Source organism: Aquila chrysaetos, chromosome 4 (genome assembly GCF_900496995.4).
Source record: "Aquila chrysaetos chrysaetos chromosome 4, bAquChr1.4, whole genome shotgun sequence".
Taxonomy (NCBI): Eukaryota; Metazoa; Chordata; class Aves; order Accipitriformes; family Accipitridae; genus Aquila; species Aquila chrysaetos.
The window spans coordinates 2488823-2516064 of NC_044007.1; the positions used below are offsets into that span (position 1 = coordinate 2488823).

Consider the following 27242-nt stretch of genomic DNA (forward strand, 5'->3'; position numbering starts at 1 on the left):
GCCTGCCCTATGGGTCTGCCTACCCCTGCTCTTCCCAATCGGGCAGCAGGTCGGCTGCAAGGCACCGGTTCTCCCCGCGGTGGGAGAAGCTGCCGTGCTCCGCATCGGGACGGCTGTCAGAGCGGGCTGGATGCTGCGTGCATTTGCTAATCTGCTCTGCCACGCGGCCGAGAGGCCACCGTTAGCTCAGGCAGCCGGTGGGATGCACGGGCTGGTGTCCCGTGCCATCACGTGCTCGGTCTCGCAGTGATTGCCCTGAGCCTCCCTGGCCCCGTTCCGCTTCGTGAAAACTAAAATTCACGTTGCGGTACTTGCTGCTGCTCACACAACCAAGGCATGATGGGCAAAGCTGACACGATGCGAGCTCGTCTTGCATGGATGACCAGTTCAATCATAAAGCTCACGTTTAGATAATCAGTTCTCGGTGATAAATAATAATACTTATTTTTGCTACTTACTATCGCTTAATGGAGCTCCTCGCTCCTAGATTTCATGACATTTAGAAGAGCAGAAGAGCTGTCTGATGTTATTAGCACAGTAGACTCAGGAAAAACTGAGGCACAAAGCTTACACTGATTTGCCCAGACACACAGAAAGTTCATCATTAGATGAAGGCTGTATCCCAAGCACTGTGTCCTCTTTTCGCTGCTGTGTTTTAGCAGGACATTTCATCTCCTAGTGCGGTGCACAAGCAGTCAGGTAAAAATGAAAACGCATCCTTTTCTCCTCTTTAAAAATAGGGGCAAACTTTCCCCATCCTTATTCACAGTCTCCCAGTTCTCAGAACTTTTTCCCCCACATCCATAAATCCTACCCACCCTTGAGCAACGACATGGACTCATAAACCTGTCTCTGCACCTTGACCTTTTCCCATGGGCTCCCATCATGAAAATGAGAGCTCTGGGACTGGAAGGGGCAATACTGCCCTCCCAGTTAGGAACCCCACTGTGGGGCAATCCATTGCCTGGGCTATGGAATACGTGCCGGTGGTTTTTTGTGGCTGATTCACAAAGCAGGCAAAAAAGCTGCTAAGAGTACCAAGGAGGGTTTTCTTTAGCCTAGTCAGTAAAGATAAAGAACAAACTCCTACATGGTTGTCAAGAGATTTTAAGAGACACTAAGCCCCCCAAATTTTAGTAATCTATTGTGGTTATGGTGGGTACTGCTGTGTTTCTGGCTTGCATGCTGGTGTAGTTCATGGATTCATTCAAAAATGAGGCATTTTAAGAAGTTCTCCTGAACTTGCCTCAGTCTTGCAAGGAAGTTGAGCAAAGAAGCCTGATGGGGAAACTTCTTCTTGTGTTCTTAACAGAGACACGTAGGATGTAATCAGCTTGAGCATCTACCTCGTGCTGATGGTCTGTGCTTTGGACAACCCTGGTCTTGAGATACTTGTGGTTATAACACACCCTCCTCATATCATGCACAGGCTGCTCTGCAGCCTTCAGCTCCCAGCAAAGCCAAACAACACTCCGGAGGATACAGACATGATATCCTCAGGTTGGTGATAGGATCTGCAGGTTTAGAGACAGAACCATTTGGGAAGTCCTGCTCCGGATCCAGACAGGCTTTCTTGCACTCATAAAGGGAGAATAAAACCAACGCAGCAAAGACATACATGGAGGTACAGTGACCCTACTCTGAATTTTACACACAGAGGGTGCTGAGCATCCCGGTAGTGCAGGTGTTTGTCTCCCCTCCATGCCCCCGAGTCTGCCTTGAATTTGCTTCAAAGCTACACCCTGTTGGTTATTGAGTCGTTGGAGTTAGAGCGCACCAGGGGTAGGCTTCAAGTTTCTTCAGCCTCATTTTTTTCCCCACACTTAAAGGCCTGGAGCTGTGAATCAGAGCTCTCCACCAGCACGTACGGATGCCTATACTGTGTTATTACATTCTCAGCACATACAAGGTACCACACAGACAAGCACCAAGTGAAATGCAGCAGAAAGGCACCGGGGATCGGGCCTGGAGTCCCTTCATGCAACCTGGGAGGTCAAGTTGGACTTCCACCATGTGCCACCGAAAGCCCTCAGCAGCCTGGCACTTCCACGGCAGATGGCCACAGAAAAGCAGGTGGCTGCTAATCTTATCCCCTCCCATCCGCAAAGGGAACACAAGTAAAGGACACCGTGGCTTCAGAGCAAGCGTCTGTAAATAAAGAGAGCAGGCAGGGATGCAGGCAAAACATGCAACCCCAGTCTTGGCATGCACAGCATGCTGTGCAGAGGTTTGTGTGTGCACGTCCCCCTGCACACACACACACAAGCACTCTATAGCTCCTGCGAGCATTTAAATATATATTATGCACATGTAGCTGGAGACTCATTACACAAATGAAGGATGGCGTGGGTCAACAGCCTCACCTGGGTACTTGTGTACATTTGTACACATGCACATGTACTTTTGTGTTGTCCACACACAAACACACATATATATATATAAAAATACTGCCTTATACTTGCAGATACTTGCATACGTCCTCTGTGCTTACATTTACACTGACACACCACCAACACCCCGCAGCCCCGATTGTGCACAGAAACACACTCGCATGTGTCCGTACTCACACTCAGGCACCAGCACCCACTTGTTCCACACGTTCACCATTTTATATCCTTTTTCGCACGTGTGCCTTTATACGAGCACACAGCACACACACGTGTAGGCATACAAGCCATCCTGAACCCCACGCTGCTCTGGCTCACGGCGCACGCTCAGCGCTGGAGTTGAGGTTGGGAATCACAGCGCTGGACCCAAAGCCCCTTCTCCAGTGGGAACATCCTCCACATCTCAGTGTCTGGCTTCCGCCAGTTCTGTAAAGGGAATTAATTTATTCCATCCAGATTCCTGAGCCCTTTACTAGGGAAGCAGGGGAAAAGCTGGAGCATTTGATTCAGAGCCTCTGCATCCTCTCTCCTTTCCCCCTTTCCCTTCTGTTGAAAGCCATTAAACCACGCTCTGTTGGCAGGCAGGAGAAGCCCTGTATCGTGCTGCTCAGCTTCTCCTGCATCCCGTGCTGTGAAAAGTGCTGGAGAATAAGCCAGCTCCTGCTTTTTCAGTCCCACAGACAATGCTGACTGCTGGGCAGCAGCTCAGCAAAGGCCAAAGAAGCGTGACTCCTCTTCCGAATGGGGATGGGCACAGCCCTGCGGTCTGCTGGGACCTTGTGCCAGCTGCTTTTTGCCAACACGGAACTGGACCACCTCTTTCCTGCGACACCTGGAAGTCCAGGTGACAAGGTGTTTCCAGGAAAAGGTGGCCTGAGGGTGAAGGAGACGCCTGGGAAAATAGTTGCCTGGAAGCAGTTCTGCTTGGTGCTTCCAGCAGCGCCAGAGCCCAGGTCGAGCAGAGAAGCTAAATCCTCAGGCTCTAGAGGTGTGACTGGGTTTCACTGCATTAGCCCCGTTTTGTCTACTCTCATCCAGGGCTAAAAAGGGGCTCATGGGACCATAATTCAATCTGCCTGGTTGCACACTGCAAGTGCAGTCAGACAGGCTGAATTAGGGGGTACTTTTAACTGGATTTAACACAGGGGAACTAATGGGAATATTCAGATTAACCTCCCTGCATGGCCCTGTGTAGACAGGCTTTGCGAGCACAATGCTGCCTTCTTTCAGAGATATTCCCTCAATACCTCCACAGGAGCACTCGGGAAAGGCAGCGTTTGCTGCTGCAGCTAAAACTGAAGATGTTAGTTAGGGCAATGGAGCTGGAACAGGGGTACTGACAAACCCCAGCACAGACACCCTGCACGGGATCACATGAAGGGCATGTCACTGACAATGTTGCTCCCCCACAGCCAGCTGGAGTGTTGCAGTAGAAAATATATAAAATAAAATATAAAATATATAATATGTCGTGCATAGGTCCAGAGAGGAGAGAAGTGCACTGATTTCTCATGGGGCTTTGGGGCTGTAACAGACTTCCTATCTGTATCTGGGGGGACTCATCTGTCTTTGTCAGCATGGGGAAGCTGTGTTACTGCTTGATCTACAGCTCTGGCAGGGCCATTAACGCACTAGGTGATGGACAGAAGAAAAAGGAAGCTGTTTCCTGACTTTAGAAAACTTTTTCTTCAAAAGACAGGCATTGGGAGATGGACCAGGTGACGTGATGAGCAAAAAGTGTCCATGGGATGCTATAGCTATGACCCCTCCTCTGTGACAGTGTTGTGGTGGGGGGGAGTACTGGAAGAAACGGACCTACTGTACATGCCCTCCACAGGGAACCAGTGAGTAACCATCAAGACTGGGATCGCATTAAAGCGCCAGAAAGCACAGAAAACTTCCTGCCTTTCTCTTTATCCAGGGCATCAGAGGCTTTCAACAAGTAGGGTGAAGCCCATGGAGCCTATACATTGTCCTGCTCCCCATGCTGCCTTGCACCATGCATCAGTGCAGGACTTTCCCGTAATCATGTAGGAGATGCAGTAAGGAATTCGGGCAGCTTGGGTCTCTATAGATTAGACACTGGATATCCCAGCCTGAAAATAGGAATTTCAGGCAAAGCAGCTGCACTGCAAGGCTCATGGGATGGCTGGACCACCTCAAAAAGCCCAATTACCCTATGGAAAAATTATGGTCCCTGACAGTCAATACCTCCTTCTAGGATGTTTTGGGGGGCTCCTCTGAGTTGTTCCAAACAAAACAAACAAAATCACCCTCATAAACTTTACTATGATGCTGCAGATCTCTCCCTGTGGATTGCAATTCTGTATGATGACCTTCAGTCCAGCTGTGGTCCACACAGCTCTATCAACCATCCCCTTGAAGGACCAATATACACCCAACGCCTCAAGCGGTTCCTGTCTGAAAAAAGCCCACGAGCAGGACTGTCCTCCGCATCTGCGAGCTATATTTTAGGATCCTGTAAGTTTCCAAACAGGGACAGATTGATAGTCTACTTTGTTTGGCAGCATCATAAAACACCGCTCCGTGCAGTTGCGAACCCTCGGGGGAGATTTCTGCCTGACCGCGGCTGGGCATCAGATCCAGCCCAGAGCCAGGAGGATCTGATTTAGCCTTGCCCCGCTAGCTGAGGCATTGTTCATCTTGTTCTCCATTCCTAACCTTGCTGTGCATGGGTCACCTTCCTAAAGAGTGAGGTCTGCATTTTCCAAGTTAGATAGGTTAAAGGCTTTAATTACTGGAACAGATGATCTTTCCCAAGGGAATGTAAGAGTGTCCTTGAATCAAAACCACAGACTCCTGAGGCACTTTCTCTTCGAAGAGCAAAAAGCTTTTATGCAAATATTTTTGAAGGTTTGGAAGGCCTCTTAAGATCAGTTATTGTAATGCCTAGCTATTATTATGCTCCTCTTGGAGACAGAGAAGCAGAGAATAGCTGGTGGCTGAAGCCAGGCAGATCCTCTAAGAGCAAGCATTCCCTGTGGGATGAGAGGTCCCCTGGCAATGCAGACCTGCTGGATCCCACCCTCTGCATGTACAGGATTGTATTTCACACCTGCACGGCTCGATGTTCTCTCGTGCACCATAAGCTAAAATACAAGACCCAGCTGGCTGGCTTGGTCCCTGCTGTCACAAAGGCAGGGCACGCTGGAGTGGAAAATTAGCATTTCCCTGTGGCTGTGGGTCTATCTATCAGAGAGTCAGCCTAGTCTCATAGCGTGTCTCCAGACACTTGATGGCTTGCGACTGTTCCTTTTCATCCCACAACAGTCTTCATCACTTGACCTGATCTCACGCTCAAGGAACGCCGAAACCCAGCTTTGGAGGTCCGAATACACAGACTCATCAGCCCCACGGGGCAGCAGGACTACTCTGTCACACCAATTAGTCCCGCGTCTTCTGCTGCAGACATGAAGCAATGCTGCCACCACTAACAACAAACTTTGGCAACTGTATCCCCATTCCCCTTGCCACATGGCATCCCTCTTGTGCACCACAGCAAGGCAGGCGAGAAACACAGATTTGGTGATGCACGAGAACATCAAAGCCCATAAGATGACTGTATCCATCAACTCCCTCTGTCCTGTCCCAACAGGAGCAAGAGGGAGTAGGAGACCAGATCCTGCCTGGGTTTTAACTTCAGCAGGGCTAAGCAGCTAATAATTACTCCAGATGAATATCCTTGGAGGAGAGCCAGAGAATCCCAAACCATTCTCTGATTTCAACTTTCAATTTACCCGGCCAGTGCTAAGCTCATTAATCATACTTGCAGCACCCAACACAACAGAAATTAGTCCCTGATCTTCTCCCCTCTTATTTCATGACATGAGGAGTTGGGGGCAAGAGGAAGAGAGTAGAGATGAAGAGGTGCCACCCACAAATCTAACAGTCACTCAAAGGGGCTGGAATTAATAAATCAAAAATCCATTATTAATATTACAAGCTTAAATATCTATCTAAATGCAAATGAATGAACACTCAGGGGTTCTTCCTTTTTTTTTTTTTTTTTTTTTTTAAGTGCTGTGTTCAACAACTCTGTCTTGGAGGGAGCACATGGCCACATGATAATTGTCTGTTCTAATTGCAATTTTACAGTTCAACCCTTCACGGCCCATGGATTTTAAGTGGTCTTTAAAGGGCTGTGACATGTTTTGGATGGGACTGAAAGCTCAGGTGGCTGCAGTAACAGGCAGGAGCTCTCATGTGAGGATTGCTTTGAGTTTCCTGCCTCTGTACCTGCTCAGTCACATCAGCTGCAAGGGGTTAAATCCAGAGGCTGGTTCACTGGAATCAGGTGGAGTTTGGATCCCCAAGATCCGCAGGCTCAGATGGATGACTAAACACAGGGAAGGTCCCCCTGGCCAGCCAGCCTTGGAGCTGGAGCATGGAGAGCCTGCAAAAGAGCAAGCTTAAGAGGCAGCAGTGTCTTCTGATCAAGCAACACCATGGCAGGCTGGTTTGGGCTGTACAGGGCATACGGCAGGGTGAATAACAGGCAGGGAAATGAAGCTGTAAAGCCATTAAATTGGTCAGAGCTGCAAAATGGCATTTCCTGAGATTCACCCACTTGCACAACCATCTTATGAGACTGCTCAGTGGGGAAACCTCCAGTTTGAAAGAGAGGGGTGGCACGAAGAAGAAGATGGGAGCAAAGAGGGGAACCACGTATGTGTGGCTGAACTTCAGGGTTTCCTGGCTCAGAGTCACCGGTCATGATCTCTACCACATAGCAGGCAACAGGTCCAGGGTGTAACCTAAAAATCCTTGCTCCAAGCGGGAAACAATTATCCAAAACTGTGATGTAAAACCCTTGGCAGCTCCAGAGTGCCGTTCAAGTTTGTGGTGCGCATTCAGGCCTGGAGAATAGGGTTTGCATAGTTGCCTTTCAATAGACTTTCACAGGAGGCAGTAGCGGTAGCAAACCAGTTTTAAAATGTTGCGCAAACAGCTCGGCAGCTCCCGTTGCCAGAGCTCACCGGATCGGATCTAGCTTTGGAACATCCCCCAGCAAAATCTGCTGACATCATCATTTTGGGCTTTTCAGCTGTTTGAGATCGCAAATGTTGGTTGAAAACACTTGCAGGCGTGCACACACACCCCAACACACACAGAAAGCAGAGTCTTAGCAGCAACATTTGCGCAACCAATCTGCTGGGGTTTTGGAAACCATCCTTGACAACTGAACCGCAGCATCGGTGCCAAGAAATTGCCTGCTCAACTCTTAGCTACGAGCCCATCCTTTGACGCTGCGAAGATGCAAGGATTAAAACCTGAAAGCATTCCTAACGCCCCGCGCTCCCAGAGAGACGACAGGCAGCCAAACAAGCTGCCAAGCCTTGGGAGCAATTACATGGAGCAGCCAGACCTCCCAGGACAAGGCAGAGGTGACTATGCTGAACCGGGCACTGTTTCACCTCCAGATCAGCAATGGCATTCAAGCCTCTCAAGCCACGTTCAGCACCGGGCAACCCTTCATCTTTCTCATACCAGGTGCTTTTCAGCGCCAGCTCTGACAGATATGTACCCGGACTGAATGCCATCACTCTCCCTCAGATCCAACCATGTGCAAACTGGATTTTGCTCTTTGCTTGCTCAGACTACAGCTAATTAAAACCAGCTCTGAGCATGGCAGGGAAACACCTCAGTCCTTCTGGACATAACTCTCTCTCTAGGACGTAGAAAGCCAAGAACAACGAGATGGTGTGTGCAGCAGAAGGGGCGTTGGTTCCAACTTCTGCCTTTACTTGCCAAAAAATGGATTTGTATACAAGTGCTTTAATCCCATTCCAGCATGGAGAAACAACAGATTTAGCAGAGAAGGTCAGCTCCTATCCAAGCCTCCTCCTGAGTCTGCCCACCTATGCACAACCCTCTACTCTAGGCTGACCTACAGACTCAGTCTGCTCTCTGGCTCATAGGTAACATAATAAAATCCCATTTTACTAATTTCATGAAGGTTCACCTGCATGCTGCCGTGTGAGGTCAGCACTGCACACAAGGGGCTCCTGCAACCCAACCATTTTCCAATGTGGGAGCAATTTTCACTACAACCCAGAGGGACTAGTTCTGCCCTGGGCTATAACATGGGTGTGATTTCACAAGCAGGGAGTCCCTCTGGGTTCTTCAGCTTTGCTTTCGATCCACTCACACATGCAAAATTAATCACAGACCAACAAGAACGGTAAGCTGACTGCAAATATGTTGCCCGCCTATGTATGTATATGCTACTTAATGGAGCATAAAAGGAGAAGAATAGAATCATTTTTCAGACGCTGCAGATAATAATAATAAATAATAATAATAAATGCAGACGTTTGTGCCAAATGCATGAGATCTCAAGGAGAGAAACTGATTGCAAGTAGAAAAGAAGTCAGGTTGGTCCTCAAACTGAGATACAAAAGTCAATGAAGTAAAAACACCATTAAATCAAACACTTTGTATCCTTGTCAACCTCACCAGGATTTAAGACCACACTTTCAGAGTGTGCTTTTTTTTTTTTTTTCCTAAGATGCACACTCTCTGACAACTACATCCCATATGGGATTTATGGTCCCGACTCTTTGTGGTAACTTGGGATTTCTGTTTTCCCTGCTGACCACAATCAGATCACTCAACACCTCCTGAACAGCACCAGTCACTGCAGGAATCCTGGCAGAAATCATTTTACTATGTCACAGCAGCACAACACATACTTCACCACTGCAGGTCATATTTGCAACAGTGGGCTCTGATTTTGCATTACTCTCCTTATGGTGTACAATTTGGGGTGAGCACTGAAGAGAGCCAAGCACTGCTATATCGAGCTCGATTTAGGGCAATCTGTGAATGACTCCACAGTCCTGGGTCTCAGTTCATGTATTCCTCATGTGGGAAAACACAAAATCGGAAGAGTCAAAATAAGAGGTCACTGTTGCAAAATGTAGGCCAGGGTCCAAAGCATCAAAGGAAAATGCAAACACTCCTCCCTGTGAGCAGAAAAACCCACGAACATCTCTGCTCAGACACAGAGATGTTTCCCTGGTACAGGCATACGATGCTCCCAGCACACAGGGCTCTTCATGAACCACACTGACAACATCTGATTGCACATCTTTAAATATAAGACCCAGTTCAACTGGCACTAAAAGTCCATGCAGTAAGAAGGGATGCATCTGCTTGAAGAAAGAGGTACTCCTCGCCAGGATGAAGGACTTTCCCAGCCATGAAGGTGGACACAAGAAAAAACTGAGTAGAGAGAGCAAGGGCTGAGACAGACTGACACGTCACTGCTAAAATTGTGGTGATTTCACCCAAAAAGAAAATGGGCCTGTGACAGTAAAGACAAACCCACAGAACTCACCCATCAGTTTCGTCCCACAGGATGCAGGTCTGGTTGGTGGTTCCCTGCCGGGAGAGAAGAAAGGGAAAAATGAAGAAAATCAGTACCATGCTGTTTATGGGGTATTTGAAGCGACTAGAATGAAAGATGCAGGTCCTGTAGAGCAGCTTCCACTACACTAAGCATGGTGTGTCCGTGATACACCAGACGGGCAGTCACAGATCTCAGTCCTTGGAATAGGTTCTTTCACCCTTGGCTTGAAAGGCAAGAATAAAACGGGCCTCCATTTGTTCTGCATCAACACCACTGTGGAAGGATTTGACTCTGCACCTTTCCTGACTCAACCTACTAATGTTCTTCTTTTTTCCTCCTTTCACACAGAATCCTTTTGCTGCTCCCTTCTGGAAAGTGGATCAAATACAGCATGCGCTTTTTTGGGACACAGTGCTCAGAAGAACCACAGCCCTCCAGGAGGTGGTCAGATGTGTTTAAAGTCCCCTGGAAGAGGTTTACACTGACTCCAGCTGCAGCTATCTTAGACCGCTTTGGAAAATCCTTCCAGGAAAGTCCAAAGCAAAGACACGACGGATCTAATATTCATATTGCAGAGCCTCAGGAGGGCATCTGAAACCCACAACAAGAACAAGCCTTGGGTTGTGTAAATGTCCATCACATATATGTGTTTAGGGTTGGGCAGGAGAATCTGGAGGGGATATTCAGCTGCCTTTTAAAGCAGCGATCACAACAGTAATATTCACGTCTCCGTTTGTATCTGAGGACTGCAAAGAACATTGCAAGTATTAATGGAAACAACCTTTCCCCTCCCTCTTTCCCTCCTCAAGGAAGATCACTGTTATAGCCTATCTTTTAATGAGAGCACAGTTCTTCTCCCATGATCATGCCCACAGCAAAACGGCGTGACGATGGGACAAGCGTTCCCTGTGCAAGCAGCGCTGTCACCCTCCTCCTGCATTGGCAATGCCTGAGCCAGGAGCACAGAGCAGGCAAGGTTTGCAAGGCTGACCCACGCAACGCATCCTTGGCAGCGAGAAACAACAGGGCACCAACCCCAGCCTCATCTCAGGGTGGCAGTTAAGTGCCTCGGCAGCCTGGTTTAAGGGACACTGAAGGGTCCTGCGTTGGCAAAGAGGTCTCAGGAGCCCAGCGAAACCGCCTCCTTCCTTGCACCAACACATTCCTGCTATGCAGAAGCAAACAGAGCTGCGGGATGGTGCAGGTTTCCAGGAAAGACTTACGTTGTACAGGTGGGAGAATTCGATTTCCAAGGGGGTGAGGAGAGACCGGGGAAATGGCTTCACAGTCACGGAGATGACTTTGGAGTTCAGAACAGTGCTGTTCCTGGAAAGAAGAGGGGAAAGAGATGTTTTAAAGGGGACTAAGGGGCTTTTGCAGAGCAGTGAATCCAAATGCATTTGTCACTGGTGGTACAAGGTTTAGTGTACACAGTGCAGAAGGTGTTGGCCCCATTACTTTAAAATGCTGTCAGAGATACTTGCTGCTGATGGACCCCATCCTCTGCCCTTTGAGCTCGCCTCACAGCCACTCTACATTTATTCACCCAGGAATCAGACCACTTTATGAACCACATAGACCCCTAAAGACATTGGACTTAGAAGTCTTTATCTATCCCAGCATTAACATGGTCCTGGACCCATTTTCTGCCCCTGACATGAGGAAACAGAGCCCATTTTATGCGCTTTCAAAAAAAACCCTGTTTTCCCTCTCAAAGGCTGGCTTAATTTGCACTGCAGTAAGTGTTAGGCAGGGGCACGGTTGCCTGTAACAGCATATCCATGGGGCAGCACATGATCCTGTCTAGTTCACTACTAGAGGCACTGGTGTATATCTCCATTCTCTGAGGATCAAAAGCAAATAGAAAGAGGCCAAACCTTTGATGTGGATGTCTAAATGTCTATGCCTGGACAAATACTCTAATAAATCTGGCAGCCCTGGGAGATTTGGCTGTCAGAAGAGGCAATAAGGGAGGAGATATGTCCCATATCTGTGCTCCTGCTCCCTGGAAAGCCAAACCCTTTGTAGGCACTTCCCTGGACACTGAATGTCTAAATACACAAGGGTTCCTGATGTTTCTGCAGCAGGAAAAGACTTGGGTGTTTAAATAAGTAAAAGGTCCCCACAACCAGCAGTTGAAAACGCTGCTCTAAGTTTACCATGAAGGAATTGGTAGTAGAGTGGTAGCCCAGTAGCAGGCTGCTCCCAGCCCTTCTGGCACCCATGGGCAAGGGAAACCTTTCCCTATCTAAACCTCCACCAAATCTACAGGCATTGGCAAAATCTTTCACGTTTCCTTCTGGGTCTTACCTTCCTTTTATGAAAGTATTATGTGGAAAAGGTTTGCATTTGCTTAACAGCAGCTGGATTAAAAAAAAAAAACAAAAAAAAACCCAAAAAAAATTGGAATCATCCATGGAGGTGTAAGCGGATGCTCAGAAAGCCACTATTCCACCAACATCAGTGGGGAAAACAACAACATTGTTTTAGCAAGGTAAAGAAAAAACACAACCACATTTTCCTTAAAAAAAAAGAAAAAAGAAAAAGAAAAGAAAGAAGCAATAAAGCACAAATAGCAGTCTACAAAGGAAGCGTAAAGGGAGAAATCAATGGGAGTAAATATGAGCTCTAAGCTTTGAAACGTAGACAGCTGTAGATAAGGTAAAAAAGGGAGCTGCTAAAAGGTAAATACCGGTGCACGTCTTCATTAGTAGCTGTGTCTGTAAGGGTCAGTTCTTGGTTCAGTGCTGTTGAATATTTGCATGAGCAACCTAGGTGACACAAACATCCTTTTGAAGGCTGCGGACCAAGTGAGAATTGATGCAGTAAACAAAAGCAGAAGAAGCATTTGATTTTCCAGCGTGGCAAGTTGTTAACACACAGGAGTCACTCGTGTGCAGACTGGGAAGGTTGCTTAATAGCCAAGTAGTCACAGCCCAGCCAGAAGTTATCCCAGCGCATCCAAGAGCCAGGAAGCACATCTGAACTTGGAGAGTGCAAGGTCTGCATGCAGACCTACAGGCTCTGCTCCGGGGAGCTGTGACCCAAAATGTACCCGGGGACATTGACTTCAGGGCAAAGAGCTGTAACAGAAAGGAGAGAATTGATCCTGTGCGGGAACAAGGAGATGAAGCAGACATCTTCTCCATGCACCCCTCCTTGTCAGGTACTGTTGGGTTCAATTCCACTTTGAGATGGGGAAGCAGTGGAGAAAGTTCAAAAGAGAGACACGAAATTGATCCAGGTGCTAGAAAACCAGACAAAAGATTTCTGTCGAAAGGCATGTCTGACAGTTCATTGCGTGTGGGGGATTTTTCAGTTGCCTACCCAAAGGCCCAGTGCCTGGAACTAAAAGTCAGACAAATTCAGCCTTACAATAAGAGACAGTCTTCTAGCAGAGAAGGTAATTAAGCATCTGAGCAGCTTGCCGGGGGAGGCAAGGGACTCAGCATCACGGGGAATCTTTCAGGAAGAAGATGAGTCACCTTTCCTAAAAGCATGTCGCAACCCAGCTTCTGGGAAGAAAACAAAACACATCAAGATCTGGCTTGGACAGGAGGTCAGTCGAGCTCAGAGGGTTCCTGCGTGGCTGTAAAGAGTGTGCAAACAGCTGTAAACATGCTGTTTGGTACATGGGGTTGTCAGGTGCCAGGCTGTTGATTCTCCAACTGCTGCCCATGTCCTCCGCAGTAGTGCCCGGCTGGGACCAAGCACCACTCACATCCCTGGCTTGAAAAAATCAGGTATCATATGTATCCCATCTCAATTGCCAGAGCCGCCAAAAACCACAGGGCTCTCTGGATCTGAGGAGATAGAGCAACGTGTGGCTTAGATAAGGAATTGCTGCTTGGGGGAGGTAAATTGGGACAATTAGGAACAACTCAGCTGGTGCTGTTTGCTGAGTTAAATCTACATTTTTTTTTTTTTCCTTCTAGGAAAAAAATCACTCTGCATTGAATCAATGTGGTCAAACCCAGGATCTGGGTCCTTATTGTGTACCCAGGAATAGCTGCTCTCCTTTGTGGTCAGAAATATTTTTACCCCATAGACAGGTGCTATACAGCTACATGGTTATTTAAAGACATTCTCCTTTTTAATGCTGTGTCCATTTGCACAGTGGTGAAGTAAGAGGTACTTTGCTGCTGCTGCTGCTTTCATTTCTTCTTTTTTTTTCTTTGACTCTCTGCAGGTGATTCAGAACTCTGGATTTTTTTAAAGAGGGACTGTCCTTTAATTAAGGAATGTCTTAAATCAGATCTCCCACGGGAACACTGTTCAGAGGCTGTGGCTGCTGCAGCTGCTGGTTATCAGAGCTCGTTCATTGCTTGGCCAGAGAAAGCTGAAATACAGCTGGATCATTTGAGCCAATGATGTTTATTGCCCTTCTGATCTAATTCCCAGTGCTGTAATGGAAGATATTACAGAATACAGTTGGCTGGCTTGCTAATTCCTCTCTGCACTCACTTGGAGCTCTTTTGCCATTGCCAGTGCTAAATCTGTAGGTATTTAAATGGTTATCAGTGAGGAGAGATGCCCTGGTGTTTATGGTAAATGGGCTCACGCTAATCAGTGCAGAACAGATTTAGAAGGTGCCTTAGGATGCTTAATTTACTGCCTCAGTACCAGCCTCGGAAAAAAAGAGCAAGATAGCAGGAGAGAAAGGGAGAGAAGAGAAGAGAAGGGAAGGGAAGGGAGTGCTGAACACAAAAGCTTCGGTGCCCGAGGCAGTTTGCGGCGGCTGGGAACACGGTAGACATGTGCAGCCAGGCGTGCTGCTGCTCTCCTCTCTCCTCCCTGAGCCTGTCTTCTGCCATGATGCTCTCAGAGGGCTCAGCGTGGCTGGCAGCTCCTCGGTAGCTTGGGAGGATGGGGGCAACTGAGCATCCCCCGTCTGTCAAGCCCCCCGAAATCTCTCGTGAAGAGGAGGGCAGCGTGAGAATCCGCTGCTGGAGGGCAAAGGGTGGCAGGCAGGGATGCGGCAGTGGGAACAGCACTGAGCCTCCCCTCGTATCTGGCGTGCACGGCGCTGCACGTGGACGGAAAAAATCTTCCTACCCCTCCAGCAAGCGATGTCTGGGATGAATGAGCCTGTCCCCACCTGAACATGCAGCATCAGCTGATGGGGGGCAAAATGTTTGCCCTACTGAGTCAAAGTCTGTCTCGCTGCACCCGGTGACCTTTGCTATTTCCCTGGAAGACCAGGGCTCTGCAGCCAGAGGGATCAGTAGGAAAGCCTGGTGATTTCCCAGCTGCTCGCCCTCCCAAGGCAGCCCCTCTTACCTCTGGAGGGAGAGGATGTTGCCCACATTCCGGTACAGCACGGTCCCCACCACGAAGACGGAGGAGTCGTCCGTCTCTGCAGGACACCAAAGGAAAGGGAAGAAGACAACAACACTGAGACAATTGGGATGTCAGCTGTCCCCATCGGACACCCAGGTGCAGGATTAGGCCTCGCATGGAGGGGTCTCTGTTGGGACACGGCCAATGCCACCATCATTATGGTGGGATGCGATGCCTGCTGTCACCACGCCGGGTCTCCATCGGTCCCAAGGAGGGGCTCAGGGTCTTTGGGGTAACCCGGCACCCCAGGCATCTGCCCTCGTGCAAGTCTCACTCATGCCGAATGACCAGCCTGGTGCTCCTCCATTCAGAAATCCCACTAATCCCTCCGACAGCACCGCAGCAGACAAATCTGCAGGGCGGAAAGGTCTCTTGCAGCCACCCCGAGGCATTCAGACCCGTCTGTAGCTATCAAGCCAACAGAAAGAAGAGCTGCGCTTGGGTCGACAAGGGCAGCCAAGAAGGGGACATGTCCCACTGTGCCTGCTGTGACCCCACAACTTGTGCTCTGCCTCGGGAGGCCGTGGGGGCCAAAGTCCCAGATGAGCCTCTGAATCATCTGCTTGACCTCTGGGTTCATCACTTGAGGTCCTCCTCCTCCTCCTCCTCCTCCTCCTCCTCCTCCTCTACCTCACAATACCCAGCTGCAAAAAGCAAGAACTTCCCCGGAAAAAGCACAAGCGGCAGCCCTGCGGCCAAATTTTCAGGGGGAGAAAAAGTAAGTGGCTGGGTGAAAACCAATGCTGGGGAAGCGCCCTGAAGTGGGGCTTCTCTGATGTCTCGTACTAAGGTTGAACTTACAGTGCACCCGTCCCATCAGTGCAGGGCAGACACAACTTTGCATGTCTATCTTCCTCTTTGTCAAATTGGGCTCAAGTAGGATAGCTGGTGAAAACATAACTAGGAGAGACTGACAGACAGGCTTGCAGAGCTATTACATAAGCTTTGCTTCTTTAGGAAAAGCCGGCAAAGCCTTTTGGCCTTTCCCATGAATCCCTATGCAAACAAGGATCCTGCTGCCTTCGAGGAGAGTTTTCCCTCTTTGTGTTCAGAGGACGTAGTAGGGCATTTACAGAAGCAATGTGTGCTCCTAGGGCAAAACCCTAAGCCTCAAAGGCTGGGTTATCACAGCACCGTCCCAAGAAGGCAAAGGATTCCGGTTGTTAAAGAGGTGGAGGCTTGTTTCTTTTAGTCTGGGACAGATCTTTAATAATGCAGCTGGCCATCAATCCTGGTACACAAAAATGAAACCCTCTGATGTGCTACCCAGCTGGAACAGCATTGCGTTTTGGTCATGTAACATCTCCCCAGCAATGTTCACTCACCAGCAGCATTGACACAGCCTGCAGCCCGAGAGGCACATCACCCAACTACATAAATTACTGTTGGCCTACTGAAATCAACTGTGCAAAGTCGCAGCAGTGAGGGGGGCTGATTTTGGTCTCACCAAGCTGCCTGTCTCCATCGCTTTCCTCAGGATAGTTGCCCCTATTCCCTGTGGCTAAAAAAAAGTGAGGATCAACACTAAAAGAGGTGCATCTCCACTGCTAATCTGTGTGGCGATGCTTCTAATAGAAATCTGAAAAACGGCACCATGGGGAAGCGGATGAGGCCTCTAGGACAGCCCTCAGCCCCAGAGCAGGATTAACTCTGCCTATGTCTGGTGCTAGCAGTTTGTCCAACAAGTGATTAAAGTTTTCCAAAGGTGAAGGCTCCACAGCTTCCTCAAACAAGCTGTAATAACCCTCCCAACATGCTCCAATTTCTCCCAGGAAGATGGGAGAAAGGCACACCAAAACACAAGGAGTGCTGGACATAATCCTTGCTCTGCCGGTGACTCACTGTTTACCCTTGGGGGTGTCACTTAACTGTTCTTGGCCTCAGATTCCCCAAGGAGAAATGATGGCTGTGTTGCTTCCATCCCCGGTAGGGAAGCCCACGACAAGAAAAGGCCAAAGGTCTTTTGACAGCAACAACTCACAGTCTCTGCCCTCTGTCCCAAGGAAGGACAGCACAGCCTGATGCAGCAGCCAGCAGCTTGCTCTCTCAAAGCTACTAGTGCCACACACAGCACGAGGGCATCGAGAAGGAAAACCCAATGTTTCCCAGCAATAGGCCCAACTTAAGGTCCTGCTTTCGAAAACTCAGGGCTCGATTCTGCCAAACGCTAATGCTCTCCGCCAGAAGATGAGCACTTTAAGTGTATTGGTTCCTGGGACTCGCATTCAGGTAAAGGCTGGATGCTCCAGCAGAGCATCCCAGAACCTTTCAGGTTTCCTTTCAGATCAGGCAGTGAGGCCTGCTTGGCTGATGCACCCAGCACTCCCACTTCCACACTGTGGCTCATATCAATGCCCTGCTGTGGAGCCAGTGACCTCAGTGACAAACGCCTATGCATTTCATTTCTGAGGGCAGGAAATTTCGCACAACTGCCATAAAATCACAATCTAGCAAAGCTCGTCCATGCAGCAGAGCCAGACCTGCTCAGCCTGACGTGCTGACCCTCAGCTGCTTACCCTTAGATGGCTCTATCAGGGCTGGATCCAGTCTTGGAGGGCATCTACAGCATTGCTTGCCTACATGGCCATGGCGATAAGTGGCAGAACCATGCCCCTGTTCCACCTGCCTTTCTTGTGCCCATTAACCATTTTTATATGGTACTCACAGAGACAATTACCATTCATTAACCCTAATGGCAACCCATATTTCAGGGAGGCGTTTCAGTGCCCAACATGACCTGCAGAGGATTGCAGACTCAGCTCAGGACCCACATGCATCCACGACAGAGTGACCCAGCAGACACAGGGATGTTTCCATTTCTTCCCAGGTTCAGAAGCCCTGGAGGAAGCAATCATCAATACAGCGTTGCCCTGAGTTCTTGCGCCAACTCCTGCTCTTTTCTAAAGATGCTGCTTATTTAGAAGATGTACATCCACATCCAGGCACTAAGCCTGCCCCTGGACTTTTGCAAGGAGTTTAGGTTTGACTCTTGGCCAGGTCATATCTGAAAGCCTGATTTGCACTCAGCAATGCTTTTGGTGACCAAGCTTATGTGTGCAAATCCAGCTGAGCTTGAAGAAGAATTTGAAGACCAACCAAATGGAAGGAACCTCTCTTAGAAAATGAAGAAGAAATTTTCTTTTGGAGTGGCCTGGATGTGCTGCCTACCTGTCAGTCCTGAAGACAGGATGCTCTTGGAGACAGTGACCTTGTCCTCCGAGTTCTTGGCCCAGTCCACCATGCCCCTCCAGCCTTTCATGGGGAAGGTGATGTCAGTTGCTGCATTAGCAGGCAGTTTGTGAATGCCGAGGACTAGAGGGAAGCAAGAAATAAAACCAGTAAGCAAACCCAGACTCAGTAAATTCACATGTGCTGAAAAACCCACTGGAGGCAATAGTGAGAAATCAAGAGAGCAGAACGAGTGAGGCTGGGTCTTGATAGCTACAGGAGTGGTGCTATCTTCAAGTAATGTCTATGCATGAAGGAAGATGACACTAACTGTTAGGGCTCACGCTTCTGTTCAGTGAAAAGGACCTGCCTGCACTAAACCTGACAGAAGAGAGGGCAGTCTACTCCAGTGTCCTGTCTCCAGGAGCAGTCAGTAGCAGCTGCTAAGAAGAAGTGTGAGAAAGAACAGAGCAAGACATCTCTTGGTCTGTCCTCCCAGCTTCCAGCAATCAGCAGGACTTCCTCAGTTAGTGGCTGTAACCAGATCATCAACTTTAACAGCCACCAATGGACCTCTCCTTTGTGCATTTTCCTAATCCCATCATGAACCCATCTGTACTTTTTGGCTTCTGCAACATCCTCTGGCAACAAGTTCCATGCTGTGATTGTGCATACAGCATAAATCAAATACTGCCTGCTGTTTGCTTGCTGCCTGATCACTTCATTGGCTGCTGTGCAGCTCTCGTGTTAAAAAAATAAAAGGAAGCAACTAATTCTGCCCAGTTCGTCATCTGTTCTCCATTCATGGTTCTATAGATATCTCTCAGATCTCTCCATGGACATCACTTCTTCACGCTGAAGTCCTAACTGATTTGGAGAAAAGCCACCCCATATTTATGATCATCCATATCTTTCCCCAGACCTTTTAAAGTTCCACCACCTACTGCCTTCTCTCCTTCCCTCCCCACAGCCCAGGTTATACATATTGCACAGTAATTACAGCTTCCTGGGGTCTCTACCCAACATGGGGAGTGCAAATCAGCTCACCCAGATTGTCCGTCACTTGGTAGGAATCCCGGAAATCTTTCATGCGAAAGCCAATGACATCAATGAAATCCTCCACAAGCCTGAACAACTCCTTGGCATTTGGCCCTATCTGCAGAGAGAGGGAGAATACTTAGTAGCACAGATACTAATGAGCACAGCGTGAGTTTCTCTGAGGGCAAAGGCTTCTGCCCTCGCACGTGTACTGGAAGCTTATGCTGGATATAATGGAATATTATGGAGCTGTGAAGAATGAGGACTGAGAAATCCTAAAAGGAAGCCTAGAAAAACAAAAAGAAAGAAGCAAGAAATAATGTGACATTCAGATTGACAAAACTTAGGGTGGAGGGCAATATCTCAAAGCAAAGCAAAGAGAACTATCTGACACTTTCTGGAGCAGAAGATAACCTACCTATCTCCTTTCCTTCCCTAGGATTACATCTACTACCAACAACCCCATCCGGAACAGACAAAATACTGCTGATGTTCATTATGGTCCTTTTCCTGCAGTTAATGCAAGAAGAGAAACATGCTAGGACAGACTCTTAGCAGCCATGATTTAATGTAGCTCCACTTTCTTTCCAAGTCCATTGACAGCAGTATTTGGCCCAACCTAGCTATCAACAAGCCAGAGGCATTTGCAATTGCGCATCCAGAGACACCATGCCAGAGGGTGAAGATGCGTTCACGTTGACGTATTGAAGCTTTGCCCTTTGTCAAATTCTGAGAGCCCTTCCCAAGCCTTAGTCTTCCCTGACACTCAGGTATTGTGATACTTGGCCTGAGAAACATATTTGGGCTAGTTCTGATGCTGTATATATGCTACCTACTGAGAGGGAGCCCACAAAACATTACCTCCACCGGGATAGTTGGTTTTGCTATCACTCCACTGAAACCAGCCACACCAAAGGACCTCCATGGTCTAATGTTGAATCCCAGGCACCAGATCACACAATCCTATCCAGAAAAGTATCACGACCTGGTATTGTGCTTTCCTGTTTTGCTGGCAGGATCTCACTCTCTAAATAACCAACTTGCTTCTTCTTGGGCCCAGGCTGTCTTGGAGCTTCTCTGTCTCTTTTTTCTTTCCTGATGTTTCCCCGATGATAAAGATACTGGCAATAACTCTTCTTCACCTGTATTTTGCTAGGCTAACACAAGGCTGTTAAACAATAACTAGTTTTCCAGTGACAGATTTCATAAAATATAATCCGCTTGAAATGAGCTGTGCTGACTACCTGTCTTTTCCTCAAAGCGCATTTGCCTACAGGGGCTTAGCAAATACCACAAGAGGCGGAAGAAAAGCAATTCAGCGCCTTAAATCTCTTATTTTCCTTTTCCACCACTTTCACAGCATTTGTGGTTCCTCACCATAATCCAGACCTCCTGAGGTGGCTGAGCAGAGCTGACGGGACAGCTGGGGACAAGCAGGACAGCAGGATGGGATGGAGGCAGAAGGAAGGTTGAGCTGTTGAGTGTACAGGCAAGGAGCACAGGGGTGGCCATGCGTGTCTCTCTCTCTCTGTCTATCCAAAGGAAGCTTGGTAAGACTAAAATTGTATCAGGATCAGATCAAAAAGTCCTGCCAGTACAGCAGGTGTACACATAAGGAGGAGAAGTGAGTGAGGAAGCTATTTTTAACAGTATAATTTCATATTCTATTACAGATTGAAATCACAAGGTCAAACTGAATCCAGGCTACGCTGGCCATTGTCTTGCAGGCTTTTTATCATATAATGGCCAGCACAATCTTCTCAAAAAAACATGGTAGCCCTTCTCTGAAAACTTTTCTGAGTTTTTTGGGGTTTTATTTTCCTTGAACAACATCTCTGCCTGGGGGAGCACAGGGCACTGGGATGTGAGACTGCAATGAAGTTGGGATTACCTTTAATGAGCAAATTGGAACCCAAAGACCTTGTTTTAAAAGAAGTGGTTAATCTTGCGCAACGTGGGGCATGAGTTTGGTCCAGCAGCTTTGAGGGAGAAGGACAGAGACTGATGAAACCTCTGTTGTCATCCAGTTCATGAAGATTTCTGTGTCCTAAAATCATGCTATTGGGCTGTCACCTTGGTTCCCACCAAAATATATGCCAGACAAAGCTTCTCCCCACGATGGTCCCACTCGTGTAGGTTACGGTGATGCTGACAGCAGGCTGGGCTGTATCTATCTATAGGTGCAAAGAGCAGATTGTACAGGGAAAGCCAGTGGGAACGAATTGCTACAGAGAGTAAACTGCAGCTGTTTTTAAGGGGATCAACAGGGTTTCCCTGTTGTCATGACAACTTGACAGTCTCCTCTGCTCTGTGCTGAAATACGTACGCACCTGTAGGCTCAAAACTGAGTATTTGCTCACAGACTCACAGAACGTTTGGAAGGGACCTCAGGGGTCATCTGGTCCAATCCCCCTGCTCAAGCAGGGCCACCTGCAGCCAGTTGCCCAGGACCATGTCCAGATGGTCCTCTATCCAGCCTGGAGCCAGACCCATGTCATCCTCTTCCAAATGCAATTGAAAACACCAGATCTCAGCGAGAAAAGAGGAGAAGGACAGCTTCACAAGGTAGCTCAGCTCATTGCATGAAGGAAATAAGGAAATATATTCCGGTTCCTGTCTCACGTTCTAGACAACTGTTGTGCCAGCACCTGCTGTTAAGACTTTTTCCCAGAGGACTTCCCTGGTTGGTGTGAATATAATTGGACTCTGGGGTCGCTTTTTGTGCTGAGTGATTTTTTCTTGATTGTTTGGTATTTCCAGACCTCTCTGAGGAATTTTGCAGCAACAACAGGTGGTTAAAAAGTAGCTGCCATGTCCTGACCCATACCTCTGGGTATCTTCCACAGGCCTGATCTCTCACAAAGGCTGTTATACTCCTTGTCCAGGTTATTTTGCAAGCTGAGCTGGTGTTTGTGTTCCAAGGTGCAATACTGAGGAATAGACGTGGAAGGAACGAGCTTTATCATGGGCCCATCCACCAGAGCTGCTGGTCTGAGGCAGAACTATTTCACTCTGATGCGATCCCCAAAATCTGTAGTGAGATGACAGCATCGAGCAGCCCGAGGGCTTGCAAAGGGAATGGCAAAGGGACAAGGAATAGGTCTGACACAAGCCCAAGCAGAGAGTTCAACTGGGGCGGAAAAGGGAAGGGCCAAATAAGAACCAGATAGAAAACCAAACACCACCTTCCCCCAATACACAAGAGTTTAACTACAGAATTATTCAGCAGGATCCCCAACCTTGAGAGGAGAGAAATAAAATAAAATATAACTGAACACTTGCTCAGCTCATGCTGAGCAGAACCAGAAGCTCAGCTGAGCAGAGCCCAGTTCTGAACTATAAAAATCCTGCTTGTCCTGCATCCTTTTAGCCAGGAACTCAAACTCATGTAATCCCATTTCTTTATCCTGGCAAGAGAAAAGAGTGGAATTATAGCAAGCCAGCAGGGTTATCAACTCCAAACCAAGCCTGACCTTTGAGAGCTGTCCAAAATTTGGTATTCACCACCAATCTTTCACTGTTCTTCATGCAGAGACTCTGGCTTAGAGCTGAGACCCTGTGGCTCACTGAGTTACTCCATAAATATGACTCAGCCTGGCACTAAGCTCACCCGCATGACCAGTTGCATGAATCAGCTGATTGGCAGTCAACTCTGAAGCTGACCACAGCTGACTGTCTGAGTTTTCTGTCTCTTTTGTCACAAGGATTTATCCAAGGAGAACAGCATTGGTGGATGATGATATTTTGTGGTCTGTAGCTGAAACAGATATATGTTGCACACAACACATCATGGGCAAGAAGAGCTAGGAGGTCATGTGGACACTTGGAAATTCCCCTTGTCACAGCTTAAGCCTATGCTGCAAGCCTGTATTGTTTCAGGGAAGGTGCTGAAGGTTCATACCAGCTGAGCTTCCTCCCATTTGTCCCGGTTTTCCTCTGATAAAAGATTGCTGATGATCTGGACAAAGTTCTGGAGAAGGGAGACAAAAGAGGAAAAAAGAGGTGGTTAGCCAAACGTAGCCCAGGCTAGGAAGGACAGAGTGATGTGCGAGGAACGTGTGAGAATTAGCCATGCTCCAAGGGGGTTCTCATGGTCCCATTCCCAAAGGGTCCCACAGCATTTCACAGGCTTCTGCACCTAAGGATTTTAATGGCAAAACAGGTTGTAGTAAGACCTTTTTCCCAAGGCCTTCACTTTGACTAGTATATCTGCTAAGACGTTGGACTGGGCATATGTCTTGTATCCATTACTGAAGGTTTTTAAGAACAGATTAGGTAGAATATCTGTCAGAAACTGGTTAAAAACAGATGATCTTGCCTTGTATAAATCCCTTCCTATCCTATTTTGTAATGTTTCTGTTATTTCCAGCATAGGGAAACCTTATGATCCTCTTTAGTCTGCGACCAGGCAAGAGAAGCAGTGACTGATCAAGAGGGTGCTATGCATGGTAGTATCTTTGCAGCACAGTATGAGAAGGAAGGAGATAAGATATTTCAAAACCATTGATTTTTTTCTCTAGTTTTATCACCCATTGCAGATCCTGTAGGATCAGTTTAATGTTTCAAGTCATGGGGTGATGACCTGTCCCAAGGGTATATCTTGTAGCCATTCTGCATGCAACCGCTGAAAGTAAAACCCTGGGATGAGAAGCCATCAAGACGTTCTCCCACATCAACATCCAGGTACCCAATACCAGAGGATCATCTTACCTCTAGTCATTAGACTGAAATCCCTTCCAAATAATGTTCTCATATCAATTAGACTCCACAGTAAAGTGCTAGCAGGTTGAAATAGTTCAGAGTGACTTTGGGTTTCAAGTTTTTACTTTATAAGCCAGGGAGAACCACTTGAACTTTCGAAACAAGAGTTTGTTAACACACAAAGACACTTCACTTGGACAGAAAATACTCTGGCTTTTCATCAGCGTTGTATCAGCTACAAAGGAGGTAATCAAACCTTGAGCCCTGTTCATGCACGCAAACCTATAACCTAGTCTTGGTCTCCAAGATACGCATCTCAGCTCACCTGCACATCCCCAGAAGTTGGGCTATGATAAGCCCTACGGAAGATCTCTGTCATGTTCCTGAGTATGTCGATGGTGGACAGCAAGTCCCCACTGTAGCTGGTCCCATCCTGGGAGATTTCCACAAGGTTTTGGAGCACTTCTGACAGCCCATCTCCCATTAACCCACGCTGAGCTTTGGAAAGATGTTCCCTGGTCTGAGAAACAGAAAGAAACATGACAAACACTTCAGGGACAGTCAAAGTCAAGTCAATGAGCTCAGTGGAGGAATTGCTGGGGGAAAGTTTTTGACCTCCCTTGTGATTCAGAGTGCAGATTAGGTGAATCTGACAATCTTTGCTGGCCTGAGAGCCTGGGATATTTTTAAAATGGTAGGAGAGCAGAAGTTACATTTTCTGTATGCTCACAAAGGAAAGGTTCTGTGTAGGTTCAGAAGAGATTACTCTACTACACAGATGTTATTCTGTTTGTAACCCAAGGCCTGCTAACGGAAGATTTTTGCCCCCAAACCTGGTTCCCTTATAACAAATTTGGAAATATTTTAGGACAGACTGCAGCTTGTCCTGAACAGGAGAGGGCAGTTCTCATTAAGGTAATGCCTTTTTAAGGCAAGCCACAGGAGACCAGCAGAAATTTATCGCAACAATGAATTTAAGACTAATGAAAAAAAAGTGGCTTATTTAGAAGTGATATAGTCACAGCGATTCTTGCTGATAATGTGATATGAAAGACCTGGTAAGACCTGGATTCTGCCAAGCTAGATATTAAAATATCCAGTGAGGAACCATCCCTTGTCCATGGAGTGCCCATGCATCTCAAGTTAAGCAGATAAAACCAGTAAGAGAAAAGCAGGGCAGAGCTGGCATCTCCCTTTCACATGGAAATGCTGCTTTCCTTCTTTCTTGTAACTGTAGCACTGTAACAAGCTTTTGAGGGGATCCCAAACCTGCTGACCTGAGAAGTCGGTCTGCCTTACCATCATCTGTATGTTCCTGTAATCAATAGAAACACACTTGATGTATGTTGGAGGCTCCCAATAAGCTATCCCTTCTTCATCTAAAATGCATCTTCGAAGGATCAGCCCTGGAAGAGGAAAGAAATGAACATAGGAGTGAGGACAGCAGGATGAAAAGTCAAGCACTTTCATGGAGGTCACCCAGAATTGGTCAATGCATCCATGCAGGCACACCTATCAGCACAAAGGGCAGCAGGGACATCTTCAGATGTCTCAACAACACGTACAAGCACGTAGGAGAGATTATTTTTATTTCCTTCTCCTGCATTTTCTTATCGAGGAGCAGGAGAGCAAAAGGGATTGGGAATGAAAACAAAACCTAACAAATTGGACATGGCTAGTCAAGGTGAAAGAAGGTTTCTTCTGCCCTGGAGGGCAGCTTTCTTCCTGGCTCAGGAAGTTCCATGAGCCTCCCCAGGTGGCATGGTCTGGTACTTGCAAGTAAACCAGCCACAGTGGTTTGTGCTGCCTACACAGTCTCAAGGAGAATAAATACACCCAACAGCACCATCTTTGCATCAGCTGAAAACCTCTGAAAGCTGCTTGCGGTCCTCCCCCAGGCCCTTTCCTTAGCTTCAGTCTACAGCGAGTTTTGCAGTGGTAATCACACGCTTTTGCGATGCAGAGGAACAGACATATCAGCGAGGAGGAAGGGGAGGGGGATCACCTTGCCCAAGCAATTCTGTTGCCATTTGGAGAGTCTCTGAGGAGCAGGCTTTGCTGCGTCCACAATCCCATTGCTACTGCTAAATGAGTCAGTGACCTTTCTATGGACACAGCCCTTCTTCTGGGCTAGCATTTGGGATAACACTGACTGTTCCAGGCTGTATGAGTCAGAGAGCTGCAGGGTTTTTCTGTATCCAACAACCTCACTCAAACAAAAGAAAACCTTTACGTTCATTATTGACACTGCTGCCCCCATTTCTGTTCCTGCCTGGGAGTGAGGAACATCCAGCTGAGGACAAGCTCTACCACCAGCATGTCTCCTGGAGCCTTCTCTGCACTGCTTTCCACTCCTTGGGGAGCACATGGCCACGGTCACAACAGAGAACACCTGGATGCCAGATCATATCACTTCACATCACCATGATCAGACCGTCAACTTGAGCACCTGAAGATATGTTTAGAGAGCTGCTATAGTTTCTAAGGAAAGGAAAGCACCTGTGAGTGGACAATGCAATTCGGATTTCCTACTTTCAGATACTAGTTTGTTTTATGGGCAATGGAGAGAAATCTAACACCCAAGTCTAGAGGACTCTAATAAAGCCCTACCTGCTTTTGCAGAGCTATTTGTAGATAACGAGGAGAACATACCACAGTAAACCTTAATTGCAAAGCTGTCCCAGGACTGGGCAGTAGGTGGATGGGAGACCACCTCAGATTCTCCAGTATGAACCAAAAAGTTGTTGTTAAACAGTGAAGGACCACAGAAACCCAGAGAGAGTTAATTTAGCTCTGAGTGAAGGAAGGGAAGTCCATTTGCTTGTCCTGTCCTCCCACAACCAGGTTCTCGTCATCTAGGAGGCAAAGGATGAAGGATACCCTGAGGGTGGGCCAGCTCACCGGGCAAGGCAGGTAGTCATCCTTACCAGTAGCATTGCGAGGACACCGGACAGCCGCAGCATCCCCAGCGGGCGTCTCTTTCCAAACCACGGAGGCAAGACTCTCCTCGTCACAGATTTCGTGGGGCTCTGCAAGGGAAGGAAAAACTCCATTGGTAAAGCCTCCTCCTCAGGAGGGACATGGAAAAGGGAATGGAAAGAGGAAACAGGGGAGCGTGGTCTGGAGGGAACAGCACTGTGGTGTGAGCCAGGAGGCTTGGAGGTGAACTCCCAGCTCCGCAGCTGCTTGGCGCATGGCTCCTGACAAAGCCACTTAACCTCTCCGGAATTTGCTTT

General features: G+C 47.8%; 1 protein-coding gene across 13 annotated transcripts in view; it reads right to left on the reverse strand.

Annotated features, from left to right (window-relative positions):
- The window catches only part of ADGRB1 (adhesion G protein-coupled receptor B1), a 285424-nt gene that overhangs the window by 108049 nt on the left and 150133 nt on the right, over positions 1-27242 (reverse strand). For all 13 annotated transcript variants that reach the window (XM_030011701.1, XM_030011703.1, XM_030011695.2 and 10 more), the window contains 9 exons: positions 26934-27035; positions 25306-25412; positions 24332-24526; positions 23207-23275; positions 19315-19423; positions 18268-18411; positions 15040-15115; positions 10983-11085; positions 9748-9791 (listed from right to left, as the gene is read on the reverse strand). In XM_030011701.1, coding sequence (XP_029867561.1) covers positions 9748-9791; positions 10983-11085; positions 15040-15115; positions 18268-18411; positions 19315-19423; positions 23207-23275; positions 24332-24526; positions 25306-25412; positions 26934-27035 — 949 coding nt within the window. The remainder of the gene's footprint in view (positions 1-9747; positions 9792-10982; positions 11086-15039; positions 15116-18267; positions 18412-19314; positions 19424-23206; positions 23276-24331; positions 24527-25305; positions 25413-26933; positions 27036-27242) is intronic.